Below are 17,754 nucleotides of genomic sequence, written 5' to 3'. Positions count from 1 at the left end.
TTTCATTTTTCAATTACACCCAGGTACCTGCCGAATGCCAATCAAAAGCGCCCTCGTTCTTTGGCTGAAATCGCCTGAGAAGAAGCTACAAATTTTCCAAAGTTTACGACCGACGTTTGACGGACAAAAAAAGAGATAGCAATAGGTCATCTGAGTTTACTCAGGTGACCTAAAAATTGATGCCTGGATTGATATACATATACATGTATATTTTTCCTCATTTCGTTGCAAAAGATGCAAAAACATGACATAAGGTATTATTTTCAATATTTTTCAAAAAAGTTTGTTCATCCTCCCTTAAAAGCATTTGTCACAAAAACCCAACGTTCAAATACACTGTATGAATATGTTTACAAAATAAAACATTTTGGTACTAGAATATTGTGTTCTATATGCATGTTTTAAAACCATTTTCACAGACGCAAATAATTGTTTCTTGAAAAGATTTTTCAAAGGAATTTCGATGTAAAATTTGGATGCCTTACCCTTGGTTGGTCATAGTTTTAACAATATAAAATCTACACTTTATTAAGAGGCTTCCACACAAGTTTAAAACTTTCATGTCCAGAAGTTCTTTTAGATTTTTAATGCCCTCATTGTCCTAATTATGTTGCCTTGAAAGAGAACTTGACATCATTTGTGCAATTTAAAAATTTCCAAATACCCTAGGATGCTTTGTTTGCACTAGCATGCAGGAGGCTGAACAATGGGTGATTAGCAGCTTATCTTAGCTGAACTGAAGGAGATTGAAAGTGGGGTGAGGGGGGACTAAGCCCTAATATCCAATATCTTTGCAAAAAAATGGAGGAGGGGTTAATCCTCACTTTTCACGTCACACCTAACCCACCCCACACCAGATCGGATGCCTTTGCATCTATAGTATGTTTTTATGCGCCAGGATCGAAAGATCTTTAACCTTCGACATATCTTTTGAACCATGAATGACAGAGACTTCATATTTGGTATGCCTACTCCACTAATGAAGCTCTTTCGAATGACACCAAGGTCAATGTCCTTGTGACCTTGACTGTAACCTATATACTAAAAAGAGTTTTTTTTGCAAAATTTAACCTTTGCCTTAACTTTTGAACCATAAAAGATAGAGACTTGATATTTGGCATGCATACTCCACTAATGAAGCCCTTTCACATGACACCAAGGTCAATGACCTTGTGACCTTGACTGTGTCTTATATGCTAAAAATACCTTTTCTGAACCTTCACAATAACTTTACCCCGTGGGGATCCGGGTCAGAATAGGTCCTCAGTACCCCCTTGCTTGTCGTAAAAGGCAACTAAATGGGGCGGTCCTTCGGATGAGACCTTATAAACTGAGGCCCATGTCACAACAGGTGTGGCATGATCAAGATCCCTCCCTATTCAAAGGCTGTAAGTGCCGAGCATAGGCCTAAATTTGCAGCCCTTCACCAGCGATGGTGACGTCTCCATGTCAGTGAAATATTCTGGAAGGACGTTCAACAGTCAACAATCAATTACCATAACTTATGAACCATAAGGGATAGAGACTTCATATTTGTAAGCATTCTTCACTAATCAAGATTTTTCTACTAACAATGATCAATGACCTTGTGATCTTGACTGTGTCTTGTATGTTAAATATAGCTTTTTTGAACCTTCATCATTACTTTTGAACCATGAAAGATAGAGACTTCATATTTGGTATGCATACTTCACTAATCAAGATCTTTCAAATGACATCAAGATCAATGAACTTGTGACCATCACTGCGACCTTTATGCTAAAAATATGGTGTTTTTTAAAAAATTTGTTGCCGCTGGGCGCATAGTGTTTCACAAACGGCATCTTGTTTTTTCCAATCTTTTGCATCATCAAAAAAGGAAGAAGCCCCTCCTTGAAGATAAATATTTTATTTGTTTAATTACAGACAATGAACTACTAACACAAAACGCTGCTGCCATGCAATTTAAGAACAATGACATTGACAAATGTAAAATAAAGAAAGATTTACTATGTATTTCAATCTATAAAATAAAATTTGAAGAAATTCAACATTTCAGTGGACTTAATAAACATCTGAAAAATAAAAAAAAAAAACTGAAATATTTCACACTGAAAGCTTGAATTTACAACAGTTTGGGCACAAAATTTCCTAAGACTTCTAATACGCATCATGACAAACTCTCTATGTAAATCTCTGAGACACACAATATAACAATGGTGACACAGTCTTCTATTCACACTGATGAATCTTCTTCAGCTGCTGTTCTATAGACTCTACAGTTGATTTCACTCTAACATCACACACTAGATCTGCGGCATGTTAACCAGAGCTCTCCTGACCACATTTCACTTTAACATCACACACTAGATCTGCAGCACGCTAACCAGAGCTCTCTCATGAACACAGTCTTGGAACACATTTCAGATGAGGGTCGAGACAACGGATCAAAACACAGAATGATGAATCTAATAACCAAACTCTGAAAAATAAAAACCCATCATTTTAGTATATTCTTACATAATATTATATTTTCCTTTCTGTAAGTTTATAATTAAATGCAGCAATAATTCATTCCACATAACCAGAAATCTGGTTGGTTAGATTGGTTTACACATAGATTAAGTCAAATGTAGTTATCACCTCTTAATATAGTGTGTCATGACTTGTTGGATAAATGTCTTACTCAATGTGTTATAAATTATACAAATGACTTCACAATTGTGTTTTTGATTTTTTAAGTGACTTGAATATTCTTGTTATATATTAAATAACTTACACAATGCATCAAATGGGAGGGTCCTCGAGATATTTAGTGTGTCCTTCAGCATTAAATCACGTAATGCCCATAATGCATTGGACACGTTGCCATGGTAACCTGCTCCCTCAGCCAGCCAATGGGAGGGCAGACGATTTGGATCGGTGTTTGTGTTTTCTGCAGTAGCAGTGAGATTCTTGTCCCAGTCACTGACAAACGGTTTATCTGCACGTAACCCTTCTATATACCTGTAAGTACAGTAATAGGCAAATGTTTATAGAATACACCTGTTAATACAGTAATAGGTAAATGTTTATAGAATACACCTGTTAATACAGTAATAGGCAAATGTTTAAAGTACACCTGTTAATACAGTAATAGGCAAATGTTTATATAATACACCTGTTAATACAGTAATAGGTAAATGTTTATAGAATACACCTGTTAATACAGTAATAGGTAAATGTTTATATAATACACCTGTAAATACAGTAATAGGTAAATGTTTATATAATACACCTGTAAGTACGGTAAAAGGTAAGTGCTTTACATACAACAACTAAATGTTTCCCATTTTTCCTACCAAGATGGCCTCATCTAACCACCGAGTGCCAAAAAATTTTAAGAAACTGAATGAAGCTGGTAGAGAAAGTGGTGGTGGGGGGGGTAACACATACCTGAGATAGGCCTCTGAATGAAGCAGCCGTTGTGTCCGGGGTGGTACACTGACAAACATCGGGGATGGGGGTCGTGGTGGAGGGGGTGGTGGGGGAGGTGGCGCCATCTGTTGTCCTGTAAAAGTGAAAGTAACAGTAAGTGTGGCGCCATCTGTTGTCCAGTAAAAGTGAGTCATTTATGTTAAATGTTCCAAACATGGAATTTATTAAATAACAATAAAAGCATTTTGAACAAACAGATTTATTATTTTCTATAAAGCTATCAATAAAACTTTCATTCAATTTACATTTTATGCAAGTAGTAAATTAACAAAGAGTTATTTACTGATCTTCCACATCATTAAATAACAATGTACATCAATTGAACGCCATTCGATTCATCGCCATTTTCGCAATACCGCCATGATTTCCCAAGAACGTTTTTCCTGCTATATAAAATTCTCTTTATAACGCCAAACTCGCATACCGCCATCCGCCACCCTGTTTTAAAAACAAATGTCCATTTTTAAGTGTCAGTTATCTCGATATACCGCCACAGGTGCGTGCGGTCAGTAGAGCGGCTAATTGGTTGACGCTATCCCTGTTGTAAAGCATGCAAAGCCAGACAAGGTATAAGCAATTAAATAATTAAATTAGAATTAAATGAACAAATAATTTTAATATGAACTGTTACAATGATGTTGTTCTGTTGTTTTGTTTAAAAAATCAATTAAAATAAATTAGTCACGGCTTCGCCACTAAAGGGGTAGAACTTTGTGAAAGTACGCCGAATACAATATTATTTTGATGATCTCTGCTTAAAGCAATGCAAATTTTGCCTAAAAATAATCATACGGTATAAATTGTGAACGTTTCACTAACAATGATGCCATAAACAATAAATTTATTCAAGAAACCATTTTACGTACTGTCAGCAATATATCACGATGATCAACTTAGCATGTTTTTTTTTCAATATCAGACGTGCCGATTTACATGTACATAGATGCACATGTACATGTACTTGTCTTTATTTCATAACTGCACTTTTTTTTTTTAAAAAAGAAACTGTAGATAAAAAATTACTTGAAGTATTTCAAAATTTAGAAATATGGTTTATATATACATGTACATGTAATTATAAGAATAGAAAAACTAAGAACGGTAACTCTACTTCTTGTTTCCTAAAAGGTGGGAAATTCAATTCATTGCCAAATTCGTTATACCGCCATGATTTGTAAATCACAAAAGGTGGCGGTTTATCGAGAATTAACTGTATTAAACATTCTTTAGTTGAAACGGTTTAAATTGAGGCAAAATTTACAACTCTTGAGCACTTTATTATGAAATACCAATAAGTACAATACTTTATGTGCATATCAAACAAAAAAATAAATGTATACACATGTGGAGAGAGTGAAGTTAAAGGAACAAGCAGAATTTAATGATGAGTGCCGGGGTAAATAAATAGTACAGATACACTCAGGGATAGTGAAGAACAGTTTCTTATTAGTAAAAAATCAAAAATAGATAAACATTACACTAAGAACCATGCTAGTTAAGGATGAGAACCAACCCATGTATAAAGCCAGGTCATCTTAAGGGGGTATAAACCTCTATAAAGACAGATAACTCTTACAAGGATAAGTCAAAGAGAGATAACTCTTTACAATGAAATATCCATGATTTCTTTCTTTTTTTTTTCCAGAAATTCTCAAAGTCTTCTATGATACCCTAACTTAGGTGAATTTTACCGCTGGTTTTGTTTAAGAAACCTCTCTACACTGCACACTAAAGAGTTCTGATTCTAAGGTATTTTTCTGCAGTTAGAGTGATCTGCCCTTAGAACTAAATTCTAAAAATATACATTTACACAATATTACTCAATTTGTAATCAATTCAAGTATTCTCAACATTTTAAAAGGCCAGGATAAATTAACTGAACATGTTATTTACATGTATTTTCTCTATTGAAGTAATTAACAGCGATATCTATTCACTGATACTGTGTTGTCTGTAACATTTTTCCTATATTAATAAAAATAGATAAGCACAATATTAGCTCTTTTATGCAATTAATTTTTTTCAATGTCCAAAAAATATTGAGAACTGGTGTAGAGAGGGTCCTTAATATCTATTAAAATTATACTGGAAAAAAATATCACAAGGGAACAGAGGCGCATTCATAATGGAGAGTTTTAAAATTAAACTCGCACCCCCAAAACATGACATTTACAGCTTAATTTTCATGGATGGTTCAAGTTAATGATAGAAAATAAGCAATAAAATAAAAAGAATCTAGCTTAGAAGAAATGAGAGTTTCTAGCGGACATCAGTCATACAAAGAGCTGGTTAAATACCGTCTCACCTAAGAATCGTTTTGGCTTGTATCACACTAACAAGATTGTCTGTATATTTACATTGAAATTCATACAGAAATGAATCTTAAATACTATGAAGTATCACAAATTAAGTTATTGTAATGAATGGAAAGTTCTCAAGGAACTTTACAGAGCTCTCTTCAAGGATTTTTGTCATCAAAGTACACCATTCATGTAATACAAATGTTCTATATTAAAAAAATAAGATATATTTCTCATATTGTTCTTTTTCTAAATCCTTAATTTAATTCCCATTTTTTAAAATCAATCAGCAACATTAAATGCTTTATAATTTCTTTAAAAAAATGTAATTAACATGGTCAGAAGTTTGATTTCTGTGGATACGAAGTTTAATTTCAATGGAAAATAATAACTTTGACCAGACACTACATTTATTTATATATTGATTTTATTACTTTATAAGTAAATGGCTTAGCAGAAATTCGATTGTGTATGCAGAGATTTTCTAAAGCTGACTTTACTTGACCAAAGCCTAACACATCTGACTTTTAATTGATTAGATATAGTCTAATAAATCTGAGATTACTCAATCAAAGATAGCACAATATTAAAATCTAATTTTAATTTGATCAGAGATAGCCTAATAAATCCCAACTTTTATTTGCCTAGAGATAGCCTACAAAATCTGACTTTTATTTTATCAGAGATAGCCTAACAAATCTGATTTTATTTGCCAATTTAGTCTAATAAATCTGACTTGATCAGAAGAAGAGTAGCACTACCTGCTTCTATTGGGGGGTAAAACTCCAGTGAAGGTGGAGTGGATACAGTAGCCCCCGGCGATGCCGAGTTAAATGGTCGACGAAGCATTTCCTGTAGCGCTGAAAGTCCAGAAGCAGAGAGAAGAGAAGGAGGTGAGTTGCTATAGCGACACATGTTAGGAGGGGCCGCCCCGCCCCCCAAGTTAGGGGGTCGGGGGGTCATGTTGTAGGGAGACATACTACCCTGTGGGGTGACATGACCGGGCAGCATGCTGGTTGGTGGGGTGGGGGGATATCCTCCCGCCATTGGCCTCATCCCTGCTGGGGTGACTCCCCCGTGATAGGGGGGCATGTATGGTCGCCCTGGTGACATGCCGGCGTGGTGTGGTAGCCTAGGTGCCCCTGATGGAAGACCTTTGTTAACAAAGCCACAAAATAAAAAGAAACAAAAATAACATACAGCGTCATGCATGTGAAACCCAACTCATAAAAACAAAAACATAAATTATATAAAAATCTATACATGACTGAATTAGTAGAGGTAGATCTATTCCATATAGCAAAAAAAAAAATTATCCAGATGATAGAAATTTCAACTAATTTGACAGATTTTTTTTTTCTTTAAATCCTGAATGGTCTAATTGAAAATTCTTTTTCTTCATTTGGAACAAGTAAAAACTTTCAAATTTGATAATTCATGAAATTATGAAATAAAGGAAACAAATGAGTTAAATACTACATCTTTACAAGACACATGCAAACATTCATTCAAAAAAAAGAAAGATGCATCATGGGAAAAATAAATTACCTTGAGCTTGGTACTGTACTTGATTACCTAAAAAAAAGAATTAATTAAATGTCACACTGTAAGTTAAATGCATGTTAAAAACCTTTCAAATTCCTACTTCCCTTGAAAGGAAAAATATTACTTTCAATATGTTACTTACTTCCTCCCTGGTTGATTAATAGGGCAGGGGATCCCTTAACACCCCCCCCCCAACCTGTGAAGTCTTATACACTTTGACCTTGACCTTGTAAAGAGTACCTGTTGTTTAGTGTTAAGTGTCTTGTTACTTACTTCCCAGGGTTCCTGGTCTGTTAGACGGGGCGGGGGAACCCTTACCCCCTGTGATGTCCCACACACTTTGACCTTGACCCTGTAGTTGTTCAGTATATTGTTACTTACTTCCTGGAGTCCCTGGTCTGTTAGATGGTGCGGGGGAACCCTTGCCCCCCGTGATGTCCCACACACTTTGACCTTGACCCTGTAGAGAGTCGTTCAGTGCTTTTGTGGCCTCCTGTTGTTTAGCTAGCTGTTCCTCAGCGATTCGCTTGGCTCGCTCCTCATACTTTTCTTTCTCAGATTTATCCAGATTTCTCCACTGTTAAAACAGCACAATAAAACAGTTATTAAAACTGTAGTTCGCAGATTTATACAAGAATGCATTTTCTGTTCTGGTCTACATTATTCCTGAATAATTCACAATAAATTTCACTTTTATTACTATTTGGAAACTCTATCTTATCTCTTCTTCAAATTTGTTTAATTTCTCTTGATTCTTAAATTTTCTTTATCAACATTAGTTGACTAGTTGATTTCCTTAAAAACTTTCCTAATTCTTTTGTGGCTAATTCCTGCATTTTCTCTTGAACAAAATTTTCAATTCTTTTAAAAAGAAATCTGAATCATACCACGTACAGCACATGCAAAATGATCAATCCATGCATTACAAAAAAAATGAATACCAAATAAAAATCAATATACACTAAGCACAAAAAATAAATAAACACTCGGCTACAACAATTAAATAGAACTAAAAAAATATATATATCAGAGGGAACTGTTTTATGACACAGCTTTATATAAGGAACAGGCTGCCCTTACTGACTGGCTTAGTGACGGTTTGAAATGGACCCCCGTTTTACCAAACATGCTTTAAAGGTCATTCCACACAATCTAAATCTTTATAATTTAATTTTGTCTAATTAAAGTCATATTTCTCCATCTCTTGGGAAACCAGTTATTTTCTTTCAAAAAGTATTCTTATCAATAAATCTCCATTCAAAACAAACTTGTTATGTAAATGTTTTGTGAGCAGTGGATAGAAATAAAACTAACTTAAAATCTATTTATAAACTGACAATTTTAGCTTCTGTTAGAAGAGTTAATGTTTTTTGGAAAATTACTTTTAATTACTGTGACATTTTTTTTTCACTTATTGGCATAATACCTTCTTCATTAAGAATTTACTTTTACTTCAAACAGAATTTCAAAGCACAAAATTTCTTTACTTAAGATTTATATTTATAAATACCTTCATAAACTTCATTTTTACTTCATACTTAACTCCAAGGAACAAATAAATCTGATCATATTTTCATGTTTCTTAAATCTTTTACCTAGCTGGAGAAATTGCAGCATTATAATAATGGTTAGATACTGTCTTCTTTGACTAACCCTACAGATTATGAAATTGTTTATAAATTGGCTCCTGTTTTATTACTGTGGAAGAATGATGATTTATTTTTAATTATAATTAATTGCTCCTGTTTGTATAATTACCTGTACACCCACTAATCGACTAATTTCTCCAAACGAGATGTCGGGGGATTCCGCGTTGATGATCCTACGACTTTCTTTAGAGAACAAAATATAACCACTGGGAGGACGCCATTTCCTGTTTTTCTACAAATCAACAAAACAAAAAAAAATAGCATGCGACAGTTTGACGACCATGCAGTGCTCTGTTCAGGGGTATCTGGGAGTAACTCAGTGGATAACTTACAGAACTGAAGTACTGAGTGGGGCGCGTCCAAAGTAAACACAGCCGTTAATGCACTGTAGTTAACAACTATTATGTTATTATTTGCCAATAAAGAATTTTAAATAGATTTGTACATTAGACAAAAATTAAGATAACGAACATACAGAACTTGGCCATAAGTGAGTCATAATTTTATTTTTCCACTATATATTTCATTAGGAAACACATTTTTCTGAAATATTCTTGCTTTTTAATGTCCACCATAAAATGCAGAATTTGATGTAGTTTCTTCACATTATTTCAAAATAGTTTTATCTTTATGCATTACCGTGAAATCACAGGTCAAGTGCAAAACAAAAATTTTAAGACTTCAATTTGTTAAGAAATCATAGTAATTTGAGGTTAGAAAATTTTGTCATGACAATATTTTATGATTTATTCTCAATAGTTTAAGTATCATTTTGTTTATCATTTAAGATAAGAAAATTTGAATAATTCTGCATGTTTCAGTGAAAAAATCATGAAAATTGAGCTAAAATTGACTTCACAACAAGTTTTTATGAAAATAAGTTTTTCAATGAAATATATAGTGTAAAAATAAAATTATGACTCACTTATGGCCAGGTACTGTAGTTCCTTTCCATTGAATCACAGCCCTAAGATAACAATATTAGGTCTGTAACCAATACACTTCACCAATATTCTTTTCATTTAGCATTAGCATTAGGAGGATTCTATCATATGACTAGTGGTCCTCTACAGTGCATCAATGACTGTAGTTACCCCTGAGGTACCCCTGAGTTACCCCCTGAGACCCCTGTTGTGTCTCTATCACGCTGGACATGCTTCAGTGACCACATCTACATAGTGACCACGTGTCACGTCTACCTTGCCCCCGACTATCCGGCTGATCTCTCCAAACGTACACTCCGGATTCTCTTGTTGGATTATTTTGCGGATTTCTCCTGAATATACAATGTATCCACTGATCTGACGCTTCATCGAATTCTTTCCCTAAAATTGATGTCACGCACGAGTGAACATGTATCACATGACTTGTCACAAGTCATTTATTAGCATGTAACATAAATTCAGTCACACACCAGTGAACATGTACCATGTGACTTGTCACATGTCACTCAGTACGTGATGCATGACTTCAGCAGCTTTGGCCAAAAAAAAAAACAATAAAATAATAAATATATAAACATGATAAAAGTCAAACAGTAACAGTAAACTCAGATTAACATGTAACCCCTTATTACCCCGCTCCTTGATATCTGAAACAAAACACACATTACGGGTAAATCTGACCATAAGCTGATAAATACATATTAGATATCTCAACAATAGCAGATAAATCTTGTTTTCTAAAGAATTGCTCAATGATTTTGAAAGTATCAGCTAGTATTTATATTCAATGGATAGTAAGTATGATTTGTAATCTTTTAGGTCCTTGATATTGTAACAAATAAAAATATTATTCATGTTATTATTCACAAAACAAAGAGAAAATTCCAACCCACTGCAGATAGTTGCATTATTATGTTGCTAAGAAAATATTTAAAATTTGTTTAATGTGGATGTAAACGTGCAACAGAACAGAAATTTTCAAATGAATGCATTTGTGCAAAGTAAATATGAATTTATGCAATGATTAAATTTCAACATGCCCTTGTCAAGAATAAATACAAACATTGCAAATCCTTGTTAATTTTGTTCTTTTGACAGTTAAATTATTAATTGACAGTATATAAGTTTTAAAGAAAGCATACAATTTAATGTTGGATATGCAAGTGATATTTTCTATAAATAATAGCTCTAAATGACCTATATTTTATAATGAAGATTTTTTCTAAACAAACTTTTTTTCATGAGATAACAGCTCTTAAGGTACTGTTAATTCAGAAATAACTGAGAACAAGGCAGCAACAGGCAGAAACACCCAGTAATGGTAAGAACTTCTGTCCCAAGTTTACACTGATACATGTATAAAAGATACTTGTCAATAATCAAGAATTCTTATTCTAAGTTTACACAAAATACTTGGTCTTTTATTTGTAAAAGCTATATAACAAATAACATGCTACACAAACTCGGCAGAGATGAGTAAGAAGTATGTGTTATTTAAATATACGTTAGGTAATTATTACAGCTACTGATCAGTTCACTCAGAATACAGCTAGCACAATGTTACTGTGTTATAATGAAGGACAGTGAAGCCACGATCTGACATGAATTCTGTACAGCAAGCAGATGTTACAAGGAAATCCCTGCATAATGACTTAACATAATGACTTAATATTTCTTGGTCTTTTTAAGGTTCCCTAAGTATCTTCTGTGAATCAGTGAGTCTCCTCTAGGACAGGTTGACCCAATAATTACCCCCCCCCCCCCCCCCCCCACCGCCCCCTTTCTGTCCAGGTATCTCAATTTAAAACTAGGAAATCACTTGGTTTGGGGATATAACATGTTGCATATCAACTTTGGCTACATAAATCTCACAAACACAAGCCATGACAAAGCCATTCTATTTAATTATCTAATTAACGGGATTCATGACAAAGCCATTCTATTTAATTAATATCTAATTAACGGGATTCGTCAAAATCAAGCTGGAAAACGGGCTTCTACCTTCTTTTTCTTTTCTGTTGGTTCTTCCTAAAATAGGTCACCATATGACACAAATATCTTATATATACAAGTGACTCAATACAATAAATAGGGAAAAATGGAATTGTAAAACAGAAATCTTATAAAAATGTGATGCAATAACCAAAAAAAGTCTTCTTTTCTACATCTCTATAAAGCAGATTAAGAATTTTTTTCTTTGGCAAAAAAACCAAAAAAAAAAAAAACCATAATAGCACAAAGAAAACAGCAACTGCAGTATATTAAAACTAACTTATATTAAGCTCCTTTTGAAACAGAGATTACTATAAAACACACATAAAGCAGAGTTCACTTAACAGAACTAACATGCATATATTACAAGCTCATGTTTATAAACTGCAGCAGCTTAAGGCCCTTACTCCATAACCTAAGGGAGCTAATTCCTAAGTGCAACTCTTGAGCTTAGGGACTTAAATTGATTATAATTCAGCAAAAGTTGATCCATCTGAGAATATTTGAAAGTAGAAGCACAATGTTCTTTATTTCTGAAAGGTATTTCCTCAGAAGATGAAATATTGGTACTTGCCTTGCATAATACAATTAAATTCAATAAAACATCATAATTTATAAACCTGCTTAAATCTGATAAATGATTATGTATTTAAGAAATAACCTTATAAAATCATTTAAAACAAAACAGTTATTTGAATTGTTTAAAAAGATCCTTTTTTTTCTTCATAAAAAAAATCTGATTCTTTAGTCTAAGAAATGGTCAAAATAAATTTGAAAGCCTGCAGATTTCAGAAATTGCAGAGTTAATAAATAAGTTAACAAGTTAAATGAAACTGAAAACAATAAACAGTGGGGCACCCACTAAACACACATTAAGGTGGTCTGCCCACTAAACACACATTAAGGCGGTATATACCTTCTTGGAGGTTTTTTCTGGTACAGGAGTACTGAAATCCTCGAATGTCTAAAATGAAGCAGGATTTCATAAACTCCTTATCAATTCAAAGAGAGCAATTTATGACATAAAGAAGTGCACATTATTTTCTCTCATATCTAACAAGTATGAATATTGATTATATTATAAATAAGATTTTTTTTGAAGGGATTAATAATTTTAATCAAAATTCAAAGGGCCAAAAACAATACTGTTAAGTTTATTCAGGACAAAGAAGAAAGCCTTTAAGCTGAAGTATTGACAAGACTTATGGAAGTTCTTCTTTAATTAAATGATATTACATGTATCTTTTAATTTTTCCATGTGTACTAGTGAATACTTGGATTACCTTACTGGTGGACTCTGTACTAATTTTCTACCTACCATTTTGGTGGAATTTATAATAATCTTTGACTCCAGCTTTAGGAAGTGCTGGTACTGAAATTTTTTAGTCACCTTTTGGTTTGTTTGTTGTTTAACATCCCTCTTAAGAATTTTTCATTCATATGGAGACACCACCACTTGCTGGTGGAGAGCTGCAAATTTTGTCCTATCCCTGATACTCGGCACTTTTAAAGATGTCCTTAGAACAGCGAGGGATCTTTTTTGTGCCAGCATGCACCCACTGCAACTCGTGACCTCAGTTTTAATTGTCTCCACCTCCCAAAGTGGAATTTGAACCAGCCATGTAAGGATCAACTCCTTACTTCACCACTTTAGAGCAGGCGCTCTAACCACTGAGCCAGGTGGGTGAATCACAGTTTTGGTGGACTTTAATGTACTATTTTTTTTTTTTTTTACTTTTTTGAGGCATTAGAACTGATTTTTTATATCACCTGTTTGCTGGACTTTGTACTAGTTTTTGGACTTTCATTTCTGGTAGGCTCTGTACAAATTTTGAACTCACCTGTTTGCTTGACTTTGTACTAGTTTTTGGACTCACATTTCTGCTGGACTTTGTACTAATTTTGGACTCACCTTTTTGGTGGACTTTATAGCGGGTATCTCGGGGAATCCCTGGTGACTAGCCTCTGTGTCAAATGACATGTTGGTGCTTTCATCCATCGTGTCCATTAGAGTGGAATCCTGGGAGTCGTCCATAAACGTGTCGTCCGCTGCCTTCATCAGCAGGGGAGAGGGCTCCTGCAATATAACAACAAGACATAATTGTGTCGTCTGCTGCCTTCATTAGCAGGGGAGAGGGCTCCTATTACACATTTAAACATACTGAGGGCTCAGGTAAGGCAACATGGTAAATATATCACATCTGACCTTAAATAAGGTCACCACCGTAAATATATCACATCTGACCTTAAATAAAGTCACCACCGTAAATATATCACACCTGACCTAAAATAAGGTCACCCCTGTAAATATATTACATCTGACATTAAATCAGGTCACCACTCTAAATGTATCAAACCTGGCCTTAAATGAGGTTACCCATGTAAATATATTGCATATGACCTAAAATTAGGTCCACACTTTATAGTAAATACCGTATAATCCCTGTTAACCGCCCCTACCCCTATAAGCACCCCCTTAGGTCTTTTTCAATTGTCAGGAAATAAGAGCCCCCTGTACGTGATAAAAATTAGCTAGAATTGTATGAAAAAAGTGAAGAAAGTGAAAATGAAATTTGTCTAATATCCAATTTCTAAGTTATTTCTCAGTGGAAAATGAACAATTAAGCACACTTTGGGTAGATTATCTTCACTTTAAGTAAAGTTAGACTTATCTTATATGTTTCTCATATTATTTTTATTTTCAAACAATTTTATGAAGTTAAAATATGACATTAATTATCACAAAGCGAACACCAAAATAACCGCCCCCCTTTTGCAATTTTTTAAGCACCCGGGGCGGTTAATAGGGATTATATGGTATATCACATCTGACCTTAAATAAGGTCACCACTGTAAATATACCACATCTGACCTAAAATAAGGTCACCCATGTAAATATATTGCATATGACCTAAAATTAGGTCCACACTTTATAGTAAATATATCACATCTGACCTTAAATAAGGTCACCACTGTAAATATACCACATCTGACCTAAAATAAGGTCACCCCTGTAAATATCCTGCATATGACCTAAAATTAGGTCCACACTTTATAGTAAATATATCACACCTGACCTTAAATAAGGTCACCATTGTAAGAATAACTATTAACTGGGCGGTCACCATACTAAACCAGGTTATTCCCCATTTTCAAAAGGTGAGTTATTTCCCCTGAAAGGAACTCTTTTACTGTGATTAATACGCATGCGCTATAAATAAAGTCACTTCCGCGGACGTTCTTGATGTAAACATGTTCATGGTGTAATGCCTCTGTCATATGGAAAATGTTATTGTGTTTGTGAATAAAAAGAAATCTTAACTGATTCGTATTTTTTTTAAATTGCCCACTCATAGTCTCTTTCTGGATTTATATTAATCTGTGTAGTACTATAATTAGGTGCTGTGTGAAGACCCCCCCCCCCCCCTTACAAAAAAAAAAACGAAACAAATTACTGATAAAATGCTGATACATATTCGAATAGGCCTATTTTAAAAAAAAAGCTAATAAGCTAATTTTCAGTAGTGGATGTTCTGCAGACGGATCATCATTATTTTCAAAATGTGCGGAACAAATTTTTATTTATAAAGTTTTTACGAATTAATCTAGCCAAGGCGCTTACCCCACCCCCACTTTTTTCCCAATATTACTTTTTCTATTGAAAATGTTCATTGATAGAAAGGTTGCCCCCCCCCCCCTCCCCCGCACACACACAGTTAATACTACGGTAAAGTTATATAAGGGAAAAGTATTATTGTATGCCAAGGAACTGGTACTGAAATAAGTAGCTTCTTCAACTTTAGGCAAGGTTTTTCTTTGCTTGTCAACTTTTCCAGGTAAGAAAAAAATATATTCTTTGGCTCCCCCCCCCCAGAAAGACGATGCTACGTGCCTGGCTAATTCGTATTGCTTTCTAGAAAGGGGGGGGGGGCTAATAGACCCTTTATAACATAATTCATTATCTAAAAAAATGCAAACCGTTTCCTTCTTTTAAAATTTTTAAATACAGCATGTAAGTTGATCACTATTTTGTTGGATTATCGTATATTGCGTAGTCCGCGGAAGTTAGGCTAGTGTAGAAGAGTTCCGATTTTGAGGGGAGATAACTGACTTTTGAAAATGGGGAATACAGAAATAATTTGTGTTCCTTTTTTAATATTAACCATTTATAGACTATGAGAATACAAACAAAATTAAATTATTTGTAAATATACATGTAGATAAGGGTTGGGCATGTGGTAAATTTACTTAAAACCCAAAGTGTTATCTTAAAACTTATTTTGACACTTAGGACATTCTTTAACATGCACATTAAAACCTTAAAAAGAAATGTTTTATTAATCAAAACTTTTATGTTTAATTTGTTAAACACCTCAATAAGATAAAAGTATGTCTACAGTAAATATTTTGTCATGTAATATGTAATAGTTATTGAATATATGGTGTATCCTGAGTTATTTGGACGTTATTCGTCCAAATAAATCAGGATACACTATAATAAATATTCAATAACTTTCTTGTATCATGGCCAATCAAACGTCATGTCACAGATTTTCAGCATGATTTTTAATTACACCAATAGAAAATGTAGTTTTTTTCAGGTGACCGCATGGATAATCTCTCCTTCCTGTCAGTATTTTTAAAATAAACATTTTACGTGTGTGTGTTCATGAGAAAGGATGACAGATTGCAGCATCCCAGCACTCCCCCCAAGGATTTTAGAGTGTGGTGCGAAGGGTTTTTTTCCTTGTCAACTGTTTTTGGAGGACCCCTTTCTTTTAAATGTAGCTACGGACTTAAAGTGGCCGAGGTGTGATTCTGTGCATGAGTGTTGGGGCACCGACCTGGAGCCTCCCCCCTTCAAAAATTGCTGGATCCGCCCCTGGATTGTTAATGAAATTCACAAGAAAACCTTTGGATATCAATTTGAAAGAAGAAAAATTCAAGTTGAAGAAGGTAAATTCAAGTGTTATCCGAAAATCAAGAAAAAAAGATACTCGTTGATCATTTGACATGTTCGAGAGTTGTAGTATTCACGAAAACGCTGTGTCAGGGTCAATTACTCTTCATCTGTGGATGCAGTACAGCTTAAGCCTATTTTACAATAGGTGGGATACTTAATACATTTCTGTGTGGAATTCATGTCAAGAATTTGATTTCTCGTTGCTGTGGATTGATTATTTGAAGAGCTCTGTAAAATCATTTCGTAGTTTGGGATATATACGTACTGTAATTTATGTGAAATACTTTTATTTTACTTGGCAATAATGCAGAAATTTTGCATTTGTATATTACAAAGCCCATTCATTCTGTAATTCAAATTCAATATACATGTAATTTAAAATGATGAAATGGCCTTGGTGTTCAATAATTTATTTACAGGCACAGTTTTAGCTGGCTCTGCCCATCGGTGTATCTCCAGTTATTGTACACTTGACTTCAAAGGAAAAACACCGCAGCCATGATACAAATTGTAAATTATGTTTATTATATGAACTGTTTATATGCAATGGCATTGTATTTTTTATTTATAATGCTGAATTTAATAATACTGTATTACTGAGCACACTTGACTTGGCTGATATTAGTAAATAATAAAGCATAAGATGATATAGTGCAGAGATATACAGCACTAATACATTGCAATTATTGACAGTACCCAACCCTGAACAGCAGACTCAAATATGTTAATAAGCTAGTGACCCTTAGTTTCCTTAGGTCAAAACAAAGTCTATAAAATAGGCTGAGTGTTCCTAACATTGTACAGTAATTCAAATAATTCAGGCTCCAGATCTCTCCACTCACAGATAAACAACACTGAACTGAGATGAACCTCACTCACAGAAAATCACAGCCTTCCCCAGCCAT

At 34.1% G+C, this 17,754-nt stretch overlaps 1 protein-coding gene across 1 annotated transcript in view; it reads right to left on the bottom strand.

Annotated features, from left to right (window-relative positions):
• Nucleotides 1-1,895: 1,895 nt before the first annotated feature.
• LOC134277886 (protein polybromo-1-like) overlaps nt 1,896-17,754 on the bottom strand; it is a 62,693-nt gene continuing 46,834 nt past the window's right edge. The window contains exons 33-43 of the mRNA XM_062760178.1: nt 13,799-13,963; nt 12,803-12,850; nt 11,896-11,922; nt 10,150-10,275; nt 9,060-9,182; nt 7,683-7,878; nt 7,305-7,331; nt 6,518-6,910; nt 3,415-3,529; nt 2,759-2,985; nt 1,896-2,461 (exon numbers count right to left, since the gene is read on the bottom strand). Coding sequence (XP_062616162.1) covers nt 2,460-2,461; nt 2,759-2,985; nt 3,415-3,529; nt 6,518-6,910; nt 7,305-7,331; nt 7,683-7,878; nt 9,060-9,182; nt 10,150-10,275; nt 11,896-11,922; nt 12,803-12,850; nt 13,799-13,963 — 1,449 coding nt within the window. The 3' untranslated portion in view covers nt 1,896-2,459. The remainder of the gene's footprint in view (nt 2,462-2,758; nt 2,986-3,414; nt 3,530-6,517; nt 6,911-7,304; nt 7,332-7,682; nt 7,879-9,059; nt 9,183-10,149; nt 10,276-11,895; nt 11,923-12,802; nt 12,851-13,798; nt 13,964-17,754) is intronic.

This window comes from Saccostrea cucullata, unplaced genomic scaffold, assembly GCF_032062105.1.
Source record: "Saccostrea cucullata isolate Sc308-1 unplaced genomic scaffold, CSIRO_AGI_Scuc_v1 ctg1250, whole genome shotgun sequence".
NCBI classification, from domain to species: Eukaryota; Metazoa; Mollusca; class Bivalvia; order Ostreida; family Ostreidae; genus Saccostrea; species Saccostrea cuccullata.
Note: the sequence above shows the minus strand (reverse complement) of the source record. Positions and strands in the feature narration are given on the sequence as shown.